The sequence below is a fragment of the Perca fluviatilis genome, chromosome 15 (assembly GCF_010015445.1).
Source record: "Perca fluviatilis chromosome 15, GENO_Pfluv_1.0, whole genome shotgun sequence".
NCBI lineage: Eukaryota > Metazoa > Chordata > Actinopteri > Perciformes > Percidae > Perca > Perca fluviatilis.
In genome coordinates, this window is record NC_053126.1 from 5,415,447 (window position 1) to 5,437,960 (window position 22,514).

Consider the following 22,514-nt stretch of genomic DNA (forward strand, 5'->3'; position numbering starts at 1 on the left):
CTTGTTTCAAGCTACATACACATTTGATTAGCATGAAAACATATCCCAGAGAAAGGTCAACTCGGTACGCATGTGTTATTAACCCCTAGGTTCATAACACAGGTTTGCGCTGGAATTTTCCTTTAAATATGAACCTTTTATTTATATTCTGTGATCAAAGATGTGTGTTTGTATCTGCTGTGTTTCTCAGAGTGGCAACAACATGAGCCTTACTTTCACAGCACTGAATGCTTTTTTGTACTGATGTTTTCGCTGAATAGACATGAGCAGAAGTAGCTCTGTATGTTTCCATACAGTCAGAAGAAATTCAAATTCTTACCAACTTAAAGTAAAGAGTGTATACCGCATGTTTGGAAATGCAAATACATGTGCTTTAGAGGAGGGATACCCGACCCGAGCCCAACGGGACCCGACGGTACCCGATGGGCCGGGCCACTTTCGGACAGATATTTAGAAAATGATGTTCAGGTTTGGGTCGGGCTCGGTCACATCAGCGCGATAAGGCAGTGAACATTTTAAATTTAAAACAGCTTATTATGTAGGCGCGCGCCTGTGTTAACGTGCGCTTGTTGCCCCGTGTGCGCGGATGTGCTCATCTGTTGACATTTCCGAATGCCTTCCTACAGCTGCTTAATCAAAGCTTTCCACACACAAAAAAAACTTACGTGTCATTGGTATGAGAAAAAAAATGAGATTTTAACTGTCGGGCTCAGACATAAATATCTTAATGCCTGTCGGGCTCGGTTACTGCTCTGTCGGATGCGGGCCAGGCTCGGACAGAAAAATGCGGTCCGATCCGCACTCTAATGTGCTTTATGTATTACTTCAAGTGATCTTTTGGCAGGACAGTTGTAAATACTGCTAGTTTTATCATGTCACCTGCTGATTTGGGTCATGATTTAAGAAACTGGAATGCTAGTTTGGCAGTTATGGCTCACAAAGTAAAAAAAGAAAAGAAAAAGTCTTCTCAGTCCTGAAGTAGATAATTGTACTTCCCAAAGTCACACTCATCAGGCATGATGAGCATGTCGTCCCTGGCTTTGGCCAGCTGCCGTCGCAGGAAATCCCGTCTCTCAGTCCACTCCTGCAGCTCCTCTAAGCTGTGGGCGTAGTCGCAGCTCACACCGTCAGGACAGCCGCCATCCAACCTGTCAAACATTAACACAGCATTGACATATCATACCCTTCTAAAGTCGATACAGTTTGTAAACAGTTGTGTATTTGCACATTCAGCAGACACAGCAACATTAGCATGAATTTGGCAACAAATGTAAATAAATGTTTCAGTCTTCTAGCTCTGTTTTGATCTCCACCAACTCTTGAGGAAAATATCCAGTTCTCTAGCTGCCCAATGCTGCACTATTTTCACCAGCTAGACGATAACTTTGTCTGTCTTCCATTCGGTGTAGAGCAGTTACTATATGGTATCAAAGTGTTTTCATTAAAAAACAGCTGGGGCAGGTTTCCCATGATTCAAACCAGCACCACTCCATATTTTAAAAACTGATCCAGGAAAAAAGTCTTACTTGGGGCAAAGTTCAAAGCAAGTGCCAGGGAAACGGTAGCTCCACGTCAGAGCTTCGTCTTCTCCCTCACAGCTGAACACTCGGTCCTTGTGCTTCTCAGAGGAGATGTGCTGCTGCCACTGTCGCTCACCGTTACTGTGCTTACCACACAGATGGCAGTAGAAGCCACTCTAAAATACGACAAAAAGAAGCATCATCATCTTCTTCTTACAGATGTCAGGAAACACAAGATGTGTAAGTTTGGTGCAGCTGTTTTTGGTCTTTGACTTTATTGAACTGAAAAACAAATGTGTACCCACCATGAGCTCAGCATAGTCAGTTGGCATGACAATGTTTTTCTCTTCTGGGACGGGCTGGGTGAGCATGGCTCCATCCGCTTGCCGGTTTTGGGCAGTTAAATTCAGCCACATGTCATATATCTGCTGCATGTCCCGCACTACAGGCACAAATACAAATTGTTTATTATCACTTTGAGGATGTTCAATGAGACAGACAACAAATCAAGGACCAAACGATTGGGCGCAGTGCTCTTCAAGTGAGATTTGAGAAGATACATTTACAGATTTCCATCTCAGAGTTTCCCGCAGCACTTTGCAGCTTAGGCAGCCGCCTGAGCAAGACGGGCATGCCGCCTTAACTAGGTGAGGAGAAAGCTGTCACGGTATGGGCTTAGACTTCCTCTGCACAGGCAGGCACCACTGTGGTCACTATGCCCTATTGCCTGACTGACAGTCCCCACCCTACCACCTTAACTAACACATTTTCTGCGGGAAACCCTGCATCTAGATTTCTGGATATTTCAAAGCTGTATCTGTAGCCCTCTGCTTGCGGCTACATCATCCATTAACACATTTTAATCTCTGAATGAACTCTTGGTGGTTGAGTTGTATTGTGGGTAATGTATGCCCCATGTTTGGACAGGTAATAGGAAATAAAAAAAAGACAATATCTCCATGGTCAATCCGACAATGTTATAGGAGTACAATCCTAAATCAGTGCTCTTTTAAAAGCACTATTTCAATAACTTACAGTCATTATTCTTCATATACATCCACATGTCCTTCTCCTCTTGGCTGTGAGCAAACGTGCAGTTCCCAGAGTAGTTACATTTCCTTTTCTCCAAAATCTGAGTACATATCTGCCAGGAGAAAACGTGATGCTGGTAAACACAGATCATTATGTGCAATACAAACTTTCAACAGACACAACAACAGGCAACTTTACAAATAGCATTTTTAAAGCACCAGATATACAAAATATAGTAAACCTAAAAGACAAGAAATTCAAGAAAGATTGGGGAAGACCTTGGCTCATCAATGTGGAAATGTCTGTGATGAATTAGCTCGATTGGGTTTTAAGCCCCCACCGTCGACTTCAAGGCACCTAACCCTAAACCTAGTGCCTTCCATGCAGCGCTTCCTGGAAGACAACGTTGGGGGCTTAAAACACCAAACACCGATGAACTAGAGTGCTTGGTTGAAACTTCTCGTCAAATTAAAAGTGCACGAGAGCAGAGGAAGCACACCTACATCATAGTGCAGAGGGAAGTTCTTGGTATGTGGCAGCGGTCGGACCTGAACCCATTTACTTCTCTCCAAGGACTTGACCAGCAGTAACCATCTCTCTTTAGTCCACCTGTAGATGACAACACAAGAAGAGGACAGAGGCTGAAACTGACCCAGTTGTGAGGTGGAAAATTGATGGATGTTTTATTTTGGCTCACTGTGACTGACCAGTTTTATATGTGGACGACATTTTACGTTTTATCATCAGGAAGGCTTGAGAATCTCTTTGCCAGACCTATCTCCACAGCGCTGTGCCAGTGCTGCAGTAAGGTCTGGCTACACCGCTTATATATTCTGGGATAACAAGGCGGAAAAACACTCTGGCTTGTTTTTATTTCTTTAAAATCAATCACAACTGTCCTGGGCGGCGCTGAGCCACAGATGCAGCAGCGCTGCTCTTGCAAAATAGATAGCAGGAGGGATGTCAGGCTTTGTCCCAGTAATGTACTAATCTGTGTAGCCAGACTACTGAGAATGTGACATGGATATGTTCATACTATGGATAGACCGATTATCGGGCTGTTTTTTGGCAGTTTGCAGATTATCTGTATCAGCATTGTATTTGCCTGATAACGCATAAAGTTAAATAATTAAAAAGGTAAGCTACTTTGGCTCAGCTGTGTCATTGAGGAAGTGGTTAAAAGTACTCCAGGTGACCTCTGATGCACAGAAAGTTAAGGTAAAGTTTGAAGGTTGTGAGAACGGAAGAGGAAGTTGCACCACACGGAGGCCCCGACCTTGGTGTGTGCATGTAGATAATGGTTTCTCTTAAGAAACAAGAAGAACCCCCCGTGACCCTGTGAGGACAAAAGCTTGAGGGAGAGAACAGATCGGAGCTCATTCGGACTTCGGAGAATTTGGTGGACCAAGCTTTGACTTCATGTCTGTCGTTAGGGAAACTTAGACTTGGTTTTTGTGAACCCACAGCTGTGTTGTAACTCTTATGCTGGACTCAGTAAACTTTGCTTAACTGAACTCTTCGTCTCAGATTGATCCTTGTGTTCTGGTAAACTTAAGTCCGATGTAAGACGGCGCGGAAATTAATAATTTGGAGTCAGATTTGACAGGCCTTAGGGCCTTATTTTAGACAGAATTCCCTCTACACTGACTAACTATCTCTTACTGGGTATTATGTTGAAAGTTTCTCATTTATTAAAAAGCTGCTTAAAGCATTTAAACTAAGTTTTGCGTTGGATTTTGTAACATTCCAAAATCTTAATTTTGACTTAAAGATTTTCATTTTCACTGTATACATAAAGTTTCCAAATATCAGTTATTGGTTTCATTAACTACTAATAATCGGTATTGGTATCAACCTTAAAAAAACAGTATCGGTCGATCCATAGTTTATACAGTAACTATTTTCCAAACCTGAACTATGCAAATGTAATATTTTGACTCACGTGTGCCTGGCCTTTGCAGTGCAGTACTTGAGGGCTTTGTCTGGTCCATGGATATGGCCGTCCCGCCAGCACTGAGCACAGGCAAACTTCATGTTCATGTTCAGACTCTTCCCAACTCCTCCTCTTGATTTGCTCCCAGCACCTCCACAAGACAACTGATGCAAATTAAATGAAAAAAAGTGATCATTTAACAGCATTTCTCCTTCATCTTTCACTTTTCATCTGCCAAAATCAACTACCAAATCATCTTTAAAATATACCAATTTGAAAAAAGGGGTTCATGTCGGTGTAATTAGGCAATCATTACAGATTTTTTTTAAAATTAATATTAATAATGAATGTGACAGCTCTTACATCAACCGCTCTATAAATCACAAAAGGTGAAAAGTTAGGTGGTGTCACCGATTTAACATTTACAAAAATAAGAACAAACAGACAGGACACTGGACAAGTTGACCAACAACAAACCGGTCTATACTGTATGCCTGAGAAACATTGGGTTGTTTCAATAAAACTATAAAAATGATAAAAACGGTTTCTTACTTTATTTCCTTTCAGTTTGCTTGAGTTTTGCTCCTGCTTCTCATTATATTTTGTGGATACTTTCACAATCTCATCAGGGCTGATACCTGAAAACGACACGAGCACACACACACACAGAAACAAAGTCGGCACTCATTGTAAGAGAAACACCACAGGCTATTGCTACACTTCTTCAGTGTTTTAATATTTGTATTCAGGTGAACAAGTAAAATTCAAAATGCTCTTGATTCTATTATTTCCACTGCATGAGTCTGATAGACTGCACCTGTGTCTCGCTGCACCCTCCAGGTTTTGAGCTCTATAACGGAGTGGGCATAATAGCAGCTGTCCTCTCTCTGGCAGCCGTAACGGATGGCTGGCCGGCACAGATCCAAGTGGCACAGGACGCCCAGCGGTCGGACCTTTCTGTAGTTCACACTGTGGGTCCTCACCACAAATGCCAAGCACCTGGAGGGCACAGAGGGAGAGAGTGTTTAAGATACAAAGACATGAGAAGTAAAGCGTTAGCGTATGAGTGAGATGAGTGAGGGTAAGAGGATGAGGACTCTCATCACATATGCTGTAAACACGCTCACTTATTGGCATCGAAGGGGTGGCGAGCATCCGAGTTAGAGCAGATGGTGTGATTGTCTCTACAACGTTTACTGATGATTCTAGGTTTACTGTCATAGCATTCCTAGAGAGACAGAAATATACAAATAAAGGAGCAAAAAAGAGACCAACAACAGGAATGAAAGGAACAAAGAAAAACACACACACACACACGGAGAAATTAATAGACGACTATTTTAACAAATGATTAATGAATAAATCTGTTATGAAAGCAACAAAATGCTGTGTCAATGTTCCAGATACAGACTTAATTAATGAATTTATTACACAATACAACTTGGACAGAGTGAAATACAAAAATGCATTGAATAAGTTAAGATAAGATAAGATTGAATAAGTACATGGAATCATTTATAAGAACTTGGATTTACGCATATTACAACACATCTACATATAAATATTTCTGTATTTCTACTTTTATTTATTTATAGATTTTTATGCCCGTGTGTTAACAAGGTCAGATTATCCGGCTTTACAGGGAGGTTATTATTGTTATTATTATTATTATTATTATTATTATTATTATTATTATTATTATTATTACCTAGTATACAAATACAGAAAAAAACAGTATAGAATACTTTTATTAAAAAAAAAATATTAAAGTAGAAATTTAAAATATAGAAACAAACCTATATAAATGTAGACAAATAAATAAAAAGTAGAAATACATCAATAAATGTGGCATTTGTAGAAATTTAAATAAATGACATTTATACTGTAACTAAAATGTATTTATTAATTACTTTATTGTACATTTAATTACTATTTTATTATTTTCAACTTTCATTTATTTAAATATGTATGAATTTCTTTTTTTATTTGAGCATTTATGCATGTGTTTACTGATGAATAAGTCCTATTTTATTTTTATGTCTTATCTATTTATTACCGTGCTTCATTGTTGAAAAAGTATTTTTTCCCCTACATAATTTAAGGGAGACTGGGGTACATAAAACAATTGTAGATTTTTTAAGTTTCAAAACATACGACAGGATACAGAAGAATAGTAACATACAAATGTATCATACATATGTATTAGAATACAGTAAACAGCAAGATTTATAAAACAAAATGTCCATAATTTCCATAATCAATAAATTATAGAACATAAAAGAGAATTAAAGAATATATATAATTAAGTAAAACAGAGATTTGAATAATAATTCTATAAAAGCACTAACCTGACAGAGGGAAATGAACATGCCCTTGTTCTCCTGCATGATGCGGATGATGCTGTTTACAGGGTCCAGTTGGAAAACGGAGGATTCAAACAGCAGGTTTCTGTCCAGCGTCCCCTTCCTCTCTTCCGTCCAAACGTCGATCTCCAGCTGGTTGTAGGCAAACGTGCACTGCTCTCCGTATTTACACAGGCCCACATCCCCGGACTTCAGCAGCTCTGACACGGAAGAAAATACAGAGCTCGTTCGGTCACACATCCACGGGTGTGTATGTATAAACACAGTCCCGTTAATCACTCATTATTATTACAAGTTCCCTCATTAACGGGTTCCCTGCATTCACCAGTCATCAACAGTTCCTTCACATTCAACTCTGTCTGACCAAAGTGGACGGACACACGGACACACGGACACACACACGGACAACACACGGACACACACACACACACACACACACACACACACACACACACACACACACACACACACACACACACAAAATCGCCGGCAGATCGGGCTGGTTTGCCCAGTCTAGGAACCATAGTCACTGAATTAAAAGATGGTTACACATCGCCATGACATAAAGATGGGATGTTTGGTTTCAATTAGTAGATAGAAATGTTCATATCACAGTTGCACAGCCATGATGTCAATGCATGCATTGTCATGGACACATGCAGCCACTTTCCTGGAACTGCTAGCACGTCTGCGGGACCAACACGAGTCCGCAGCTGTATGCTAAGTGTAGGTCAGAGCCTCTCTTCGCCGCAGCAGGGTGTCTGCCTGGCATACTCGGAGGCCTGCCGTCCACACATATTGTGGCATTTGTCACGTAGCTCTCCGCTGTGAGTGTCGTCCAGCAGAGGGCCACAAACTTAGCAGAAAACAAAATGGCTTAAAATTTGCACTAGCAACTTAAAATGCGGTAGCAGTTAAGAAATAGATTGTATAGCCTATTTTTCTTTTACCATGCAACAAGAGTTAATGCCCAACAAGACGTCCATTATCAGGAAATAATGGACGACGGGGAGGCCACAACTTGACAGTACTTGTTACGGCACCATCCTGCGGTGTTCAGAACCTGGCACAGAAGGACTACACTCAGTGTTGTAAATAAGACGTACAGATTTTCTTTTTTCCATTTAATTTAGTGCATTAATTTAAAACAGTTAACAGTCAGAGGGGATCCTGATATCAATCATCCATTCGATTTTGAGATCCTTACCCCTGCAAAGTACAAACGGCCCACTGAAGGAAGTCCAGGTAGGCATCTGTCGCACTCGGGTCCACTCCGAAGGATAGCCTGCCTTTAGTCTGCATAACAGAATGTCTCGCTCACAGCTGTGGACCAGGTCTGGCTTGTGAACATACGTATATATGCCTTTACCTGGAGAAGAAAATTAAGACATTAAAAAAAAGGACAAAAACGTAGGACTGGATGTTCAGTTTTTGAAGATCTACAAATTTGCAAAAGATATTTTGCCATCTCCACTGGCGTATTCTGAACAGATTTTTTGCATTTTAGCTTGGCCTTGGCAATGTTAAAAAGAAGGGCTCCAGGATGCAGATCAAAGCACAAGGTCCTTCCAAGAAATGCTCAAAAGAAGGAATATCAAAAAGGCATTAACCTGCCAGGATAGGAAAACCACCGCCAGCAGCAGGACCATGGGGATTTCTTGCTACACTACAGTTAGTTTGAGACGGGGGTTGGACAGCTGACGTACCTTTCCGAGGGAAACAGGCAGAGCAGGCCTGCAGGAACTCATGAGTGGAGGACAACGGGTTAGAAACTGCCCCCAGCGCTTGGTTATTCTTCTCCTTTTTGCCATGATAAGAATAGGATTTCAGTTGATAACATTTCAGTTAACAAAACAGACAACAGTAGAGCAGGTATCACAACCTAGATAATCAGTCTTACTTTGTAGTTCTTCTTTGGAGATCGCATAACTGGAGCTGCAGCAGTAAGAGAGCTTGCGATACCTAGACAAAATAAATTCAAATGATGTATACATGTCATGTGTACACACTTTGTAGTAAATGGGCTTAAACATGTACAATAACCAGTATAGTCTTTTAAAAAAAAGGAGAGCACTTCTTTAAGTCACTTGAAATTCGAATCAGGTGTCTGTTTTTTTTTGTTTATTCCCATGTCCCATTGCGCGTCGGTCATACATTCCTAGTGTAACTGGGCAAAATGATGTTAAGTCTTTCTGATTTTTTATTTTAATTTCATGTAAAATACTCCATACTTTCACTTTCTAAGGGCTCTAGAAGTCTTCAAATGAAACAATGTTAGAAATAATCATCACTCTTTTGATTGATCTGCTATTTGCTGTTATGACCTCAAAAGAACAGGCCTCCTGCTTTGCCAATAAAACCATAATTACCAGGTGAGCTGAAACTGGAGAGCGAGTCCAGGCCTGTTCCCCCGATGGAGATTGCTGGCAAAGCTGCCACAACACCTTCCACTGAGGGAAACGAGTCCAGGGCATCAAGGACGTTGAGCGGGTCCACAGATATCACACCAGCGTTGGGGACTTCACCACTCGGACCACCTGGATCAGAGACGGCCTCCAGGGGATCTATTTCATCTAGCAAATCGTCAAGGGACTTCTCCCCTTCGTCCAGTTCTGTTTTGGACTCATTCCCAGCAGCAGCAGCAACTGGAGTCGTATCCAATAAGCCATCCAGAGCATCAAGGCCACCCAAAGCATCAAGGCCACCCAAAGGATCAAGGCCACCCAAAGCATCAAGGCCACCCAAAGGATCAAGGCTATCCAGAGCATCAAGGCTATCCAGAGCATCAAGGCCATCCAGAGTATTCAGCGCCACGGAGGTCAGTGCTAGGTTTGAAGTGCCCGCGCCACCTCCACTTCCAGAGGTCAGGAGATCGTCTAGAGCATCCAGTGTCACAGCTGTGGTGCTGCACCCACCACCTGAAAAGGAGTCCAGGGAGTTGAGGTGGCTGACGGCCGAGCTGAAGAAGGCCGGGGGCAGCTGGGGCGTTGGGGCGGGCAGGACCGAAGGAACTGTGTGCTCGCAGGTGGATGTCCTGCTGGGGTCTGAGAATGCTGCCTGGGTGGGGGTCAGGAAAACATAGAGGAGGAAAATTGAGTAAAGATTAATGCAAAAAAGAAATAAATAAAAATAATTCCCCCAAAGATCCATTTCGAAAGAACAAAAGAAAATTCACGTGTACACTTTTCACGTGTCAAAGCAATGCAGAGGTGACAAGTGTGTGTGGGAATTTCCTTTTTTCTTTGGACATGGGACAGAATGTAAAGAAAAGAAAATGTGAAAAAAGTGTCACGACAGCTCAATTAAATGATTGGTTTTGATGGATGTTGGCTGACAATAGCAACATGATTCTGAAATGATTATTTATGACAAATCATCCATACTTAAAGCCGCATTAATCAAGATTATTCATAAGCAACAGATCAAATGTCTGAGTGCACTGTGAAAGGGGACACTTGTTGTGATGACCTCACAGAGGATCATCACCCGAGTCTGCAGTTTGCCTCCTCACATCTGCAGAGCTTTTTTATTTAGCTCATTGTTTTGGTTTCATAGCCCACACACTCATCTGTATCGTTTCTAGCTAGGGCAGACAGCTGTTTCCAGTGGGAAAGCTCTGATAAACTTGCTGTGCACTTCTTTACCGGCACATTTTGAAGAAACCCAAAACACAAGTATGAACCTTACAATGAGCATAATATGGGACCTTTAAAAAAGGAAAATCTAATGCTTTTTATCCTTTTTAAAGTCTAACTGCTACCGTTTCTTTACCTTGTGGATCCATTTCTAATGTTTTTAAATAAAAAGAGCGATCAAATGGTACATTATCGGTTTCATGAGCTCAATGTTTGCTTAAAGCTGTTGTCTTCTGGGCTTAATTTTTAATCACTCGCAATGTTCATGCTGTTTGGCAGAGCGGTCATATCTCAAAATATCAGATACTGAAGCTCAAAGTCCACATTTCAACTCCTTCACCACGTAAGAATGACTTCAGTTTATAGATAAAAAGGGAAAATAATGTTTTCTTTAAAAGGATTAGGTATGCAAAGTCAAGATTCAACTCGAGTTGAAAATGTATGCAATTTTTAGTAAATGAGCTTAAGCATGAAAAAAAAACATGTTTCTTGGAAGAACAAAAAAATAAGTTTCCATACTAAGGGCCCTATCTTGCACCCGGCGCAGCGCAAAGCCCAACGCTAGTTTAAGACCCGCGTCGTTTAAATAGCAAATGCACCTGCGCCCATCTTTGCGCCCATGGGCGTGCTGGTCTTACAGGGAGGTGTGTTCAGGTGAATTCTGGGAGTATTGCTATCTTGATGCAGCGGGTAGTAATCGCGCCATTGACCAACAAAAACCTGGTCTAAAGTCAATAACTCAGCATTTCATTGTTATTTTAACAGCACATTAGTAAAATGTGCCTAGGCTCGTGCACAGCGTGCGCACACTATGCTTGTTTCACACACACACACACACGCACACACACACACACACACACACACACACACACACAAAAGATTACAAATAAAAATATTACGGTGCAAATCAGCCATCGTAATAGCAATGTACAGCCAAAGTCCAAACGCGCCTGGCTTTTAAAGGGAATGGGAGATGATACTCTGATTGGTTTATTGCACATTATGCCCAAAACACACCTATGAATTATGAAGACACTAAGTACAACCCTTTTGAACCATGCGCCCGGCGCACGGACCCTTTTTTACGCTGTTAAACTGGCCAAAGTGGATTTGGACACGCCCTAAACGCACGTGCGCCAGGCGCTTCACGCCGTGCGACTAGATCGTTAAAATAGGGCCTTATATGTGTAATTCCTCAACTTTTAAAGACTTGCACAATACTAAACTATCATTACATGCTCTTCCAGCTTCGTAATCTTCTACAACCAAGGACGCCTTCATTCCATATCAGCGACAAAAGTTAGTCTACTGGTCTGCAAGGATAAACGCAGCCCAAACACAGACTTTACCTCAGTTGGCTCCTGATCATCGGGGAAGCAGTCGAGCAGGCTGTCCAAGTCATCTCCCAACCGCTCGCAGTCGTCCAAAGTGTCCACCATGTTAGGTGCTGGGGAGACAGCAGGCTGGAGGCAGCTGGGAGCGGGCGAGGGAATGGGGGACTGAGGCATGCTGGGAAAGCTGACTGATGAAAAGCAGTAAGAAAACATATAGTTAGATCTTACTTGTAATTTATTTTGTACACATATTTAAAGAACATACATGTTGCCAGTATTGTGAATGCAACCCAGTTACGATCAAGTCAAAGTCAAGAATTCACACCTGGTGCCAGGCCACTCAGAGGATTCATACCATTTCCTACATGAGCACCAGACACCTGAAAGCGAGAAGGAAAATCATTAATTAAGCACAAATAAATGAGGAGCTGACAATATCTGTGAAGATGAGTCAAGGCTCAACAAATCTGCAAAACAGATAACATGCATCACTGATTCTGTGATAAAATCACTGTCAGCTGAGAGGTTTTCTCATTTAAGAAAGTAAAACCATTTGTTGGTAAATGTTGTGATTTGGAACTTTGAAGGAATCATACATGTAAACTTTTTCTTTTTTTAATATACGGTGGTGAATGTTAGAGATAATATGGAACTTGCCTTGATGGCTTCAGCAGTCATGTTTCCATTTGTGACACCTCTCGTGATAAGTGAGCGGTCCTAGGAAAGACAAAGTAACAGACAAGATATAAGAGACACAAATCTGCATTAGTGTTGGGCAATATGACAATTTATGCAGACGATAGAAATTGGGCTACCATCATAGATTTCTCTCTACCGTAAATACCGTGGTAGCAATTTCTTTAATATCTCTGGATGCTACTAGCCCCTTGCATTGCATATTTAATCAACAACCTTTTGGCATCAATGTGGTTCTTAAGGTATTCAATTCACTGGATAATCAAAAATGGTTGTTTCATCCAAATACTTTACTAAAAATATAGTCTATTATGAAATGACTTCCCGTGATATAGGATTTTATCCTTGCCCACCCTTAGACTCCATCCTATCTGACCATTATTCTTTTGCATTCCTCAGTGAAAAGGAAAATCAAACAATAATAATTTTACTAACCTTTGTGCTGACATAGGGTTTTCGATTTTTGAGTCCCAGATGGATGGCCAGCTCCTGTGCGAGCTCATTCACCTGTTTGTCCTGTTAGAAGTTAAACAGAAAAAGAAAAGAACGTGAACGTCTGTACAAAATTCCATGGCAATCCATCCAACAGTTGTTGATGTATTTTAATCTGGACCGTAGTGGTAGACTGGCCGAAGAACGTTGCCATCCCTCAAGCCATGCTGCTAGAGGTGGCTAAAAAGATTTGGATTCTTACAAGAGCTCAATTTACACAATGTGTACAACATGATATTGTATCTGTTTCAGGTACCAAAAAAAGGCCATAAACTCAGCCACCACCAACTGTTTTTTGAAGGGTGATACATTATAAGCGGTTTACATTTAGGCCCTTTTTTGGAGGGCTTTTTCATTTTTTTATTAGATAGATTAGCAGATAGAGAGGAAAGGGGGGAGAGAGGGGGGATGACACACAGCAAAGGGTCACAGGTCGGACTCGAAAACCAGGCTGCTGCTATGGACTCTGCCGACATGGGGGGCACACTCTACTGGGATAGCTTGAGGCCGACCCTACATTAAGGCCCTACTGACAGCATTTTCTTAGACCTTTTGGCATCGACGCTTTCCTTTACCAGACGAGTGATGAGCAGGCAGTCCGTTGTGCAGTTGTAGGCCTCCTTGAACTTCCCGAGCTCCTTCAAACAAAGAGCCTTCCTGTACAGCGCCCTGCGGCTGTCCTTACATACTTTCAGAGCTCCGTCGCAGTCCTTCACGCCCTGATCGTATTCCCCCTGTGAGAGATTAAAGTGAAGGACATGGGTAAAAAAACCGGCAGGTCAGTCTGACATATTCCGGTCAACGCTACAATTAACTGACAACAGAAGTTATACGAGTTACACATCTCAAGGACGCACGCACACACGGACGCGACAGCACAGTCTCTTTTTCCTTTCTCTCAACTTTCCCGCCATTTGTCGTGCACCCGCTCGCTCAAAGCACACCCTTAATTATTCCCCCACCCCCAGTTATCATGAAGGGGAAATTTAGCTATAGAGACAAAAAAAAAAAAACAGGCTGCAAACATGTTTAATTCCGCTGTGGGCATTTTAACATGGGGGTCTATGGGGATTGACTCCATGTTGGAGCCAGCCTCAAGTGGCTAATCAAGCTGCGGTTTTTGGCACTTCTGCTACACTTTATTGCCGCTTGGTTATACACTGAGTTCATAGTCCATCTATTATCATAACAATTAGTGTCCACATTTTGTTATATTGTTAATAGCTGTAGGTATAACTTAAATAATCTGATTTACAGATAACTCAGCATTGTGTTTTGCCTGAATGGACATAAGGGTATTTTTCTTCTTTTTCTTTCCAACATTATTTACTTACAATACATCAGAGACGGCTGCTGACCGTCAAAGGTTTCGTTTTTACGATTCCAGTGTTGAATTAAATGTTGATATTGAGATATATCAGCTAAATATACTATGGATAAAACCAGAAATCTGATTTTTACATTTTTATCTCCAACATAAGTATTATTTTTTACTAAAGTAGACATCGCGAAAATGTTGTGCAATTGTTTTCCCAGGAGTGCGGATATGAATGTATCGGTGTAGACAGTCGGTCAACAAAGGGCTTGGCTGGATGATTGAGGACTCATGCATGCCATAGACCTTTGGACAGCCACATTAACCCCTAACTGCCTCAGTGGGATGATCACCAGCCTGATGGGCCTGATGAGTAGATATGGATTTCTTTATTAGTTGAAACCATTTCTATTTCAAAAGGTAATATATGCATTATCTTTTTATTAGTGCTGTCAAACAATTAAAATATTTAATCGCAATTAATCGCATTAATGTCACAGTTAACTCGCAATTAATCGCACATTTTTATCTATTCTAAATGTCCCTTGATTTCTTTTTGTCCCATTCTTTTTTCTCATTTTAATGCTCTTATCAACTTGGAAAAGTGGATCGGCTTGCTTTGTGCAAATGTTTTTTTTTTAATTGAAAACAACATTGGCACATACTGTAGTGTTCAATTTCACACTAACATTCTTACTTGGACCCATTTTGCTATGGCTGCAGTAAGTTTGTTCTTAGTTGTGGTATCCATGTGCTTCTGTCTGAAGTCATCTATTGTCACCTGGCTTTGACGAGGGGGTGGAGAATTCATCACCTGTGTGCTTGGCCATCAAGTGGTATGGACCAGAGCCTGTCTATGGAGAGCCTGTTCACTCCCTATCTCACTCCCTATTAGCCCCATTGTACCAACCCGGAATTTTCCCAAGAGTGGAAGTTCTCCCCTTATTAGACATTCTCTGGTATGGACCTTTTTCACGGCAGACATTTTGACTTGTCATAGTAGGAAAAGCACAGCTGAAATTGATAACCTTAACCATGGCTCCATTCCATCCAGTGTCCCAGTAAGCTATTTCAGTGAGTCAGCATGCCCAATACCAGGACCTTTTTTAAGGGAAAAAACCCCCTCCATTTTTTTCCCCCTCCCCCAAACCCCCACACCCCCCCCACCCCCTACCACTGGGTCTCTCCTAAGTGGAATGCAGCCATCAGTAATGGTTTAATACCAGGACCTCTCCTAAGTGGAATGCAGCCATCAGTAATGGTTTAATACCAGGGTCTCTCCTAAGTGGAATGCAGCCATCAGTAATGGTTTAATACCAGGGTCTCTCCTAAGTGGAATGCAGCCATCAGTAATGGTTTAATACCAGGGTCTCTCCTAAGTGGAATGCAGCCATCAGTAATGGTTTAATACCAGGGTCTCTCCTAAGTGGAATGCAGCCATCATTAATGGTTTAATACCAGGGCCTCTCCTAAGTGGAATCCAGCCATCAGTAATGGTTTTGAATACACTTTTCCTACTATGACACGTCAACATGTCTGCCGTGAAAAAGGCCTATTTTAGACTAGACGCGCTGCGATGATCGCTCAGTTCACAACAACAAAACACACAGATCACTTTGGTCTTGTCAATGAAACCATTTGGCAACTTTTTAAAAGTAAACTTTCCATTCTGAATCTTATTGGCATCCATTTCGGCTCGCCATCCAATCAAAACTCTTTGGCCGGCTCGCAAGCCCAAACAAGTGAGTGCGATGGAAATATAGCGATATTATATCAACATCGATATATAAAGCTAGATATCGTCTTAAATTTTTTTATATCGTGATAGCACACAAGTGTTGTCTTTTCCTGATTTTAAAGGCTGCATTACAGTAAAGTGATGTGAATTTTCTGACCAGACTTACTAGCTGTTCTATCATTTGCCTTTACCAACTTAGTCATTGTATCCACATTATTGGGGATTATTTATCACAACTCTCATTGTGTTAATATTTTGTGAAAGCACCAATAGTCAACCCTACAATATCGCCATCGATCTATTTGGTCAAAATATCGTGATATTTGATTTTTTTTCCATATCAACCAGCTCTAACTGCAACATCCCCATAATTTTAGAACTCCAAATTATCTCTTATCAACAAACTAGAAAAAGTTTGCTATAATTATGTACATCAGTGCTTTGAGCTAAATGCTAATGTCAGCTTGCTAACATGCTCCAATGGAAATGCTAACATGTTGTTAGTGTTGTTTATTACTTTGCCATTTTAGTTTAACATGTTAACATGCTAACATTTGCCAATTTGCACTAAAGACGAAGTACAGTGGTATTTGGACATAAACTATTGGACAAATTGAAATGGTGACCTGATGATTGCACTGGAGGAAAAATTTTGAGATTATTAGAGTTATTACAATAATTCCTGAGAGCGATATGCCCCGACAAAATTTCAAGTTAATGCAGAAATGTCAACCTCATCATGGCGCTAGAGCAGAAGTCAGGGATCACCAAAGTCATCAGGATTCGTCCTCTGGGGACCATGAAAGTCTGTATAAACTTTAATGGCAATCTATAAAATAGTTGTTGTGATATTTCGGTCTGGACTTGTGGAGATAAATGTAATTCAACCCGCGGAAAGAAAATGTAATTGTTATGTCTTCTTTATAAATATTTATGGGTTATTAGCTTGTGCTCACTGCTCTGTACTGCAATATGCTACTCTAAGATTTACTCCTGGGTTCTCCCAGATATGCCTTGGCCTCCCCTTTAACCCATGCTAAAAACCTCCCTGATGAACTCTCTCCCCCTCTCTCACAGCATTCATGTATTGCCTTGGTGTTGGTGGGGCAATTCCCTGCGTTGTATTATGTGTGGGCTTCCCCCTGTTGCAACATAATAAATTACACAGAATTTATATATTGAAAAATATTTCTAATTACACACGCTGTAGTGGAGTAACATCTGGCATATTATTGTATATTAAAAGAGTAAAAGGATGCAGGTAGTCATTCTTATTGGTTGATCCGTTTTTATCTGGCTCTACAACTGACTTAACATGACGAGCCAGACGGTTTGTTACACTGAACTGTTACGTTGGAAGGTCTGGTGGAAATTCCTGCGTTCCCCTGACCTGTGAAACTGGATATCAGTCCAGACTGACATCAAGACAAACATTTGAACAGTAAATCCCCACTTTTATGACTCTTCTCCCTCATCCTCTGAGAATTGTCAGACGCCTTGGAGCATCTCTTTTAGGATGAAAGAGATAGTTTTTACACCCACAGGGACATTGATCCATCACACTCAAAGGAGAGAGAAATGGGAGGCTCAGCGGGAGGGAGGTGTGTGTGTGTGTGGGGGTGGGGGGGTCGGCCCCACCAAGTCTGATCAAGTCACACTGTGACCCCTTCACAGAGGAAGTAGGAAGTGGGGGAGAGACAAAGCCCCAGAAGAAGTATGCAGGAGAAAACTCCCAGCTCAACGCAAATCCTATTCCTCATCTCAGTGTTACAGCTCATCCAAAGTCGCAAACCCAACGAACCAGCACCTAAACTGCGATCGCCATCTGGCAGTGAGCCATCTCTTCATCTGCGGCTGCAGATGGGGAACAAAACGACCAAACGGCCATGTCGCCATGAGGGAAAGCCGGAGGCCAAGCTCCATCACTGAGGCAAAACAACTGCTGCAATCCTTCGTCGTCTCCTCCTGGGGCCGTGTTCTCAATCCTTCCATCCATCCCCGCTTCCCATAAAAGGGTGTTAGGGCTACTTAGTTTATTCGCCCTTAAATTTAAGTTACGGTCAATTTGTTCAGTGCTGCATAGCTGCTTCATTCATTGTTATCATTAACGTGTTAATTCTGTATTAACGCCACACCCGTTTTTTTTATTCATTGCTTATTATTTTGATGTTAGTATCTACTCAATAGGTAAATAAACTCATTCATTTATAAAGAACCTGGTTATGTGAATTCTCTACTACAGGATCTGTCCAACAAGTGTATTAAACTAAGATCTGTCGTAGCAAGATCGACCTCCAAATGATCAGACTGAAAATGTATGTCTCATCAGCTGTTCTTTATTAATTATTCCTAATAAAATAGAACTGGTGCCCACGAATTTAAAAAGGTGGTTAAAACATTTAACAACTCTTTCTGATAACCAACATAGAGTGCAAGCACTTCACGATAAATTAAATATTATTTAATGTAAATTAATGAACCACACATACACGCTACGCTACACAACCTTGCGTGAACATGTGTGCAGCTGCCGTGCAAGGTAACCACTGACTGAGACTGACAGAAACGGCTGTAACTCACCATACTGTGGTAGGCAGCAGCCCGGTTGACATAGAGGCTCTCCAGCAAAGCTTCAGGGATCTGGATCTCCTCTGCTGCAGCGTAGCATGAGACATTCAAGCCTTCACTGAACTCTCTCACCGCCTGCTCCCAGTCTCTGTCTTTGAACGAGGCGTTCCCCTCATCGAGCAGGTTGCACACTAACCGGGTCAGGAAGTCCTGGGAGGACGAAAAGAAATCAGAATCCGAAAAGGGTTTATTGCCACAAGAAGTTACACGGACGTGGAATTTCCCTTGGTGATTGGTGCATACATAAACAAAAACAGAGATATTAAACATTACAAAAGAACCAAATAAGATGTCCCAAAACCTTTAGGCCCTATCTTGACTAAAATGGGCCAAACCCACAGCTTTTAAGAATGATTATGTATTCTGGGCATGATCACATAACATTACACATGCGTTAGACATGGCTTCGAAAACACCATGACGGCCAACATATTGGTCGTTGTAATCATTCGTCCTGTTCATACTGGCCCTGAAGTGATCCCTTTGTATCATAACTCCAATGTATATAAATAATACAAAGCCTCAGAAGTCTGAATTACAACACTGAGTCTACAGGACAGCCACGCTAGTCACCTCTTGTGAGGTTGCACAGAGGCACACCGGTGCTTCGAGCTAAATGCTAACTTCCGCACGTTAACATGCTCACGATGACAAATGTTAAATGTTGAAGTTAAGCAGGTACGTTTATGTTCACCATCTTAAATTTAGCCTGTTAGCATGCCAACATTTACCGTGTCTGCACCATTACCCCACCGGCGTACGCCTGCGGTGCGCCAAGTAGGTGGAGTCACATGGCTGATACAAACAAACACAAAAACAACTGGAATCTTAAAATCGATAAATAAAGTCTGTGTGTCTGCTTAATGCGTTGTATGGCAGACAGTACATTACTAAGTTGCTTCTAACTTACAGCAGAGCAGCCTGCAGGTAGTGTACACAAAATACAGCTGAGGCTGATGAGAGTGTCCCTAGTTCAGAAAGTGTTTAGTCATACCCCTGGTCTGGAAAGGTCAGTGGATCACCAAAGTCATTAAGTTACATCGTCTGCAGACCATCAATGTTTGGTTCCAATCCATCAAATCATTTTAAAGACCTGTCACTTTAACAAAAAGAAGAATATTAACCTTATGGTGGCGCTAAAGGAAATGTCAGCATGATTCATCCTCTGGGGATGATAAATATCTGTGCAAAATTTCAATCTATCCAACAGCTGATTGTTGTACGTAGAGGAGGAATGATGACAGCAACACTTTCAATGTGAGTATAAAGCCAGACTTGAAAATAATCTGAAGCTCAACACTGCCTACAACACACGTGTCAAACTCGAGGCCCGCGGGCCAAATCCGGCCCCTTGAAGATTTTGATCCGGCCCGTATATCAATTTAGGTTCACAATACATTTTGGCCCGTCTAGTTTTTGTAGCTTTTTCAGAAGTTTTTGTCACTTTTGTAGATGCTTTTTGTGCCTTTTTTTCCTGATGTTTTTGGCACTTTTTCTGGCGTTTTTTTTCTCCAATGTTTTTGTTGCTTTTTACGAAATGTTTTGTCGCTTTTTTCTTTGATGGCGAAGTTACTTTTTGGGGGCTTTATGTGGACCAAACTGTAAGTGAGAAGACTATATTAGACACGCAATAATCCAGTAAAAGAACCTTGACTTTTTCGATGAAATAAAAGCATGTGAATAAACTAAACATGTCTGGCCCTTGATGTCATTCTTAGTTTCCAGTGTGGCCCGTAGTGAAATTGAGTTTGACACCTCTGGCCTACAAGATAAGAATGAGCAAAATATGCAGGGAAAAGTGCCCAGTCCTTGATTTTACATGCAGCAAGGAATGAACAGAAAGATGTTAGGAAAGAAAAGAGGAATTTAACGGAGAAGCAAAACAGAAAATCACAGTGGCTGTGACTTCAGCAACAACTTATAACCAACTTATAACCAAGTGAAACCCAGGGGGCAAGGGTGAAGAAACAGAGAAAGACAGAACATTGTGTTTTGTAATAACAGCTGGTACCTGGTAGCCCTCGGGCTCTGGATAAGCCAGGGAAGACCTAGAACACAACATGTAAACTTGTTTAGAAATGTATACGGAGACAGCTTAGTTATCAAGGATACGAGTCATTCAGGGCTAGAGCAGGTAGGTTTCACTTTCGGTCAGGGTGCACTCAAGTAAAAATAATAAAATATCTTACTGTATAAATGTCAGAGATTTGCTTATCTCCTCCTTGCGCTTCTGTCTGGCAGGGTCCATGCTTGTTTCCTGGGGAGAAGAAAGAGACCACAATGTGGATTAAGCAGCAAAGACCGAGTGATGTTAGTGTTGATATATAGTGCCTATGAAATTTAGCTGGTGTACGCCCACTTCCTTCAAGACAAGAAATCAAGAAACAACCACCTTTGTCAGCCCGTGCAAAGACACTCGCCGAGCATGTCGCCGAGCCTGTGTTCGTGTTAATTCAGTATTAAATACATCCAGCATGCAAAGCCCCCTGACCCCGCTTGTTTTCCCTTGGCTTTCGTGGCGCGAGAGGGCCAACTTCAGGCGCACCTACCCAATGAAGTGAGGAAGTTCACTGAACCGACGAAAAGTTTAAACGCGTGTCATTTAGTGTCCAAGGCGGGGAGGAGACGCAGACACTTAAAGCAGACGAGAGGCCGAGCTGACGCTGATAAACAGCGAGCCGAGGAGGAAGGGACCCGTCGATGCTCGTGTCTGACTTCAGCCCCAGATAAGTTTCGATTCCCAGAAGCCCCAGTACTGAGCCAGCTGCAAACCTCCACACTGGCCCTTTAATGAACCCACAGCTTTAGTAGCCCTGAGTACAGTCTGTCAGGCACCATTCCCGGCGCGTACACACCGTGATCGATGCGTGGTAACCATGGGGATTCTGTGCACTACTGTTTCCCTGCCATACAACTGAATGCGATTAGCTGACTGTTGTATCATACATCCCTAATCACAGGTCGATTTATAACAAATAGTGGCAACCCTGGTCTTTCCTAACCACTGTTTGATAGCGGAAGTTAGCTAAATTAGCATAGTCATAAATATGACGTTACCCGATAAATCCAGGCTTGTGCCGATGCTCTGACAAGCAAAAGCCCCGCTGTCTCATGAGAACTGTTTAGAAAACAGTTTCATATTTTAGTGAACTCACAAAGAGCAATAATCCGTCTCTTGTTCATTATTTTTGCACGGTGTGTCGCTCGCTTAGGGAAAAATTCAACACAACTCAACTCTTGCAGCGAGCGGGCGTGTGCGTGTGCGTGTGCGCGTGACGAGCACGACGCGACAGTTTCACGGGATTGCGCCCGTTTGTCACGTCGCCAACGCCAACCTGCCCGCCTTTTTCTGTATATATTAATTTTAATTTTTAATTTATTTTTAATTTTTTTATATATTAATATTATATTATATTATATATACAGTCTATGATTCATACACAATCCAAAACACAGGTAAAGTGGCAGTGACAAAACAAATATATTCTGCTGTGTTTGTATGTTGGAAAAAGGTTAACTCCCTACAAATATTGGAACAAGCTTAAAGGTCCCATGACATGGTGCTCTTTGGATGCTTTTATATAGACCTTAGTGGTCCCCTAATACTGTATCTGAAGTCTCTTTTATATAGACCTCAGTGGTCCCCTAATACTGTATCTGAAGTCTCTTTTATATAGACCTTAGTGGTCCCCTAATACTGTATCTGAAGTCTCTTTTATATAGACCTTAGTGGTCCCCTAATACTGTATCTGAAGTCTCTCTTATATAGACCTTAGTGGTCCCCTAATACTGGATCTGAAGTCTCTTTCCCGAAATTCAGCCTTGGTG

General features: G+C 41.7%; 1 protein-coding gene across 5 annotated transcripts; it reads right to left on the reverse strand.

Moving 5' to 3' along the window:
* Positions 1–690: 690 nt before the first annotated feature.
* On the reverse strand, positions 691–21,917 carry LOC120575348 (zinc finger CCCH domain-containing protein 7B-like). Of its 5 annotated transcripts, none has more exons than XM_039826073.1 (23): positions 21,842–21,917; positions 20,876–20,943; positions 20,698–20,734; positions 18,639–18,836; positions 13,575–13,739; positions 12,949–13,029; positions 12,475–12,534; positions 12,143–12,197; positions 11,833–12,005; positions 9,218–9,905; positions 8,749–8,810; positions 8,555–8,648; positions 8,056–8,217; positions 6,834–7,048; positions 5,613–5,713; positions 5,303–5,484; positions 5,038–5,123; positions 4,495–4,649; positions 3,056–3,161; positions 2,556–2,664; positions 1,826–1,962; positions 1,527–1,696; positions 691–1,148 (listed from the first exon to the last, which is right to left on the reverse strand). In XM_039826073.1, the coding sequence occupies exons 2-23, from the start codon at positions 20,932–20,934 to the stop codon at positions 968–970; spliced, it is 3,276 nt and encodes a 1,091-aa protein (XP_039682007.1). In that variant the 5' UTR covers positions 20,935–20,943; positions 21,842–21,917; the 3' UTR covers positions 691–967. The 5 variants fall into 5 exon arrangements, with proteins under 5 accessions (XP_039682007.1, XP_039682006.1, XP_039682003.1 ...); XM_039826072.1 differs by lacking the exon at positions 21,842–21,917 and adding an exon at positions 21,744–21,833; XM_039826069.1 differs by lacking the exon at positions 21,842–21,917 and adding an exon at positions 21,079–21,705.
* Between the last annotated feature and the right edge of the window lie 597 nt (positions 21,918–22,514).

Excerpts from the sequence above, each read along its gene's own strand:
- LOC120575348 (XM_039826069.1), bottom strand. The coding sequence starts at position 21,162 with ATGCTGGATGTATTTAATACTGAATTAACACGAACACAGGCTCGGCGA. Across the intron at positions 18,837-20,697 it reads CAGAGCCCGAGGGCTACCAG|GACTTCCTGACCCGGTTAGT; the intron begins GTACCAGCTGTT and ends TCGTCCTCCCAG. Across the intron at positions 1,697-1,825 it reads CTGACTATGCTGAGCTCATG|AGTGGCTTCTACTGCCATCT; the intron begins GTGGGTACACAT and ends GTCGTATTTTAG.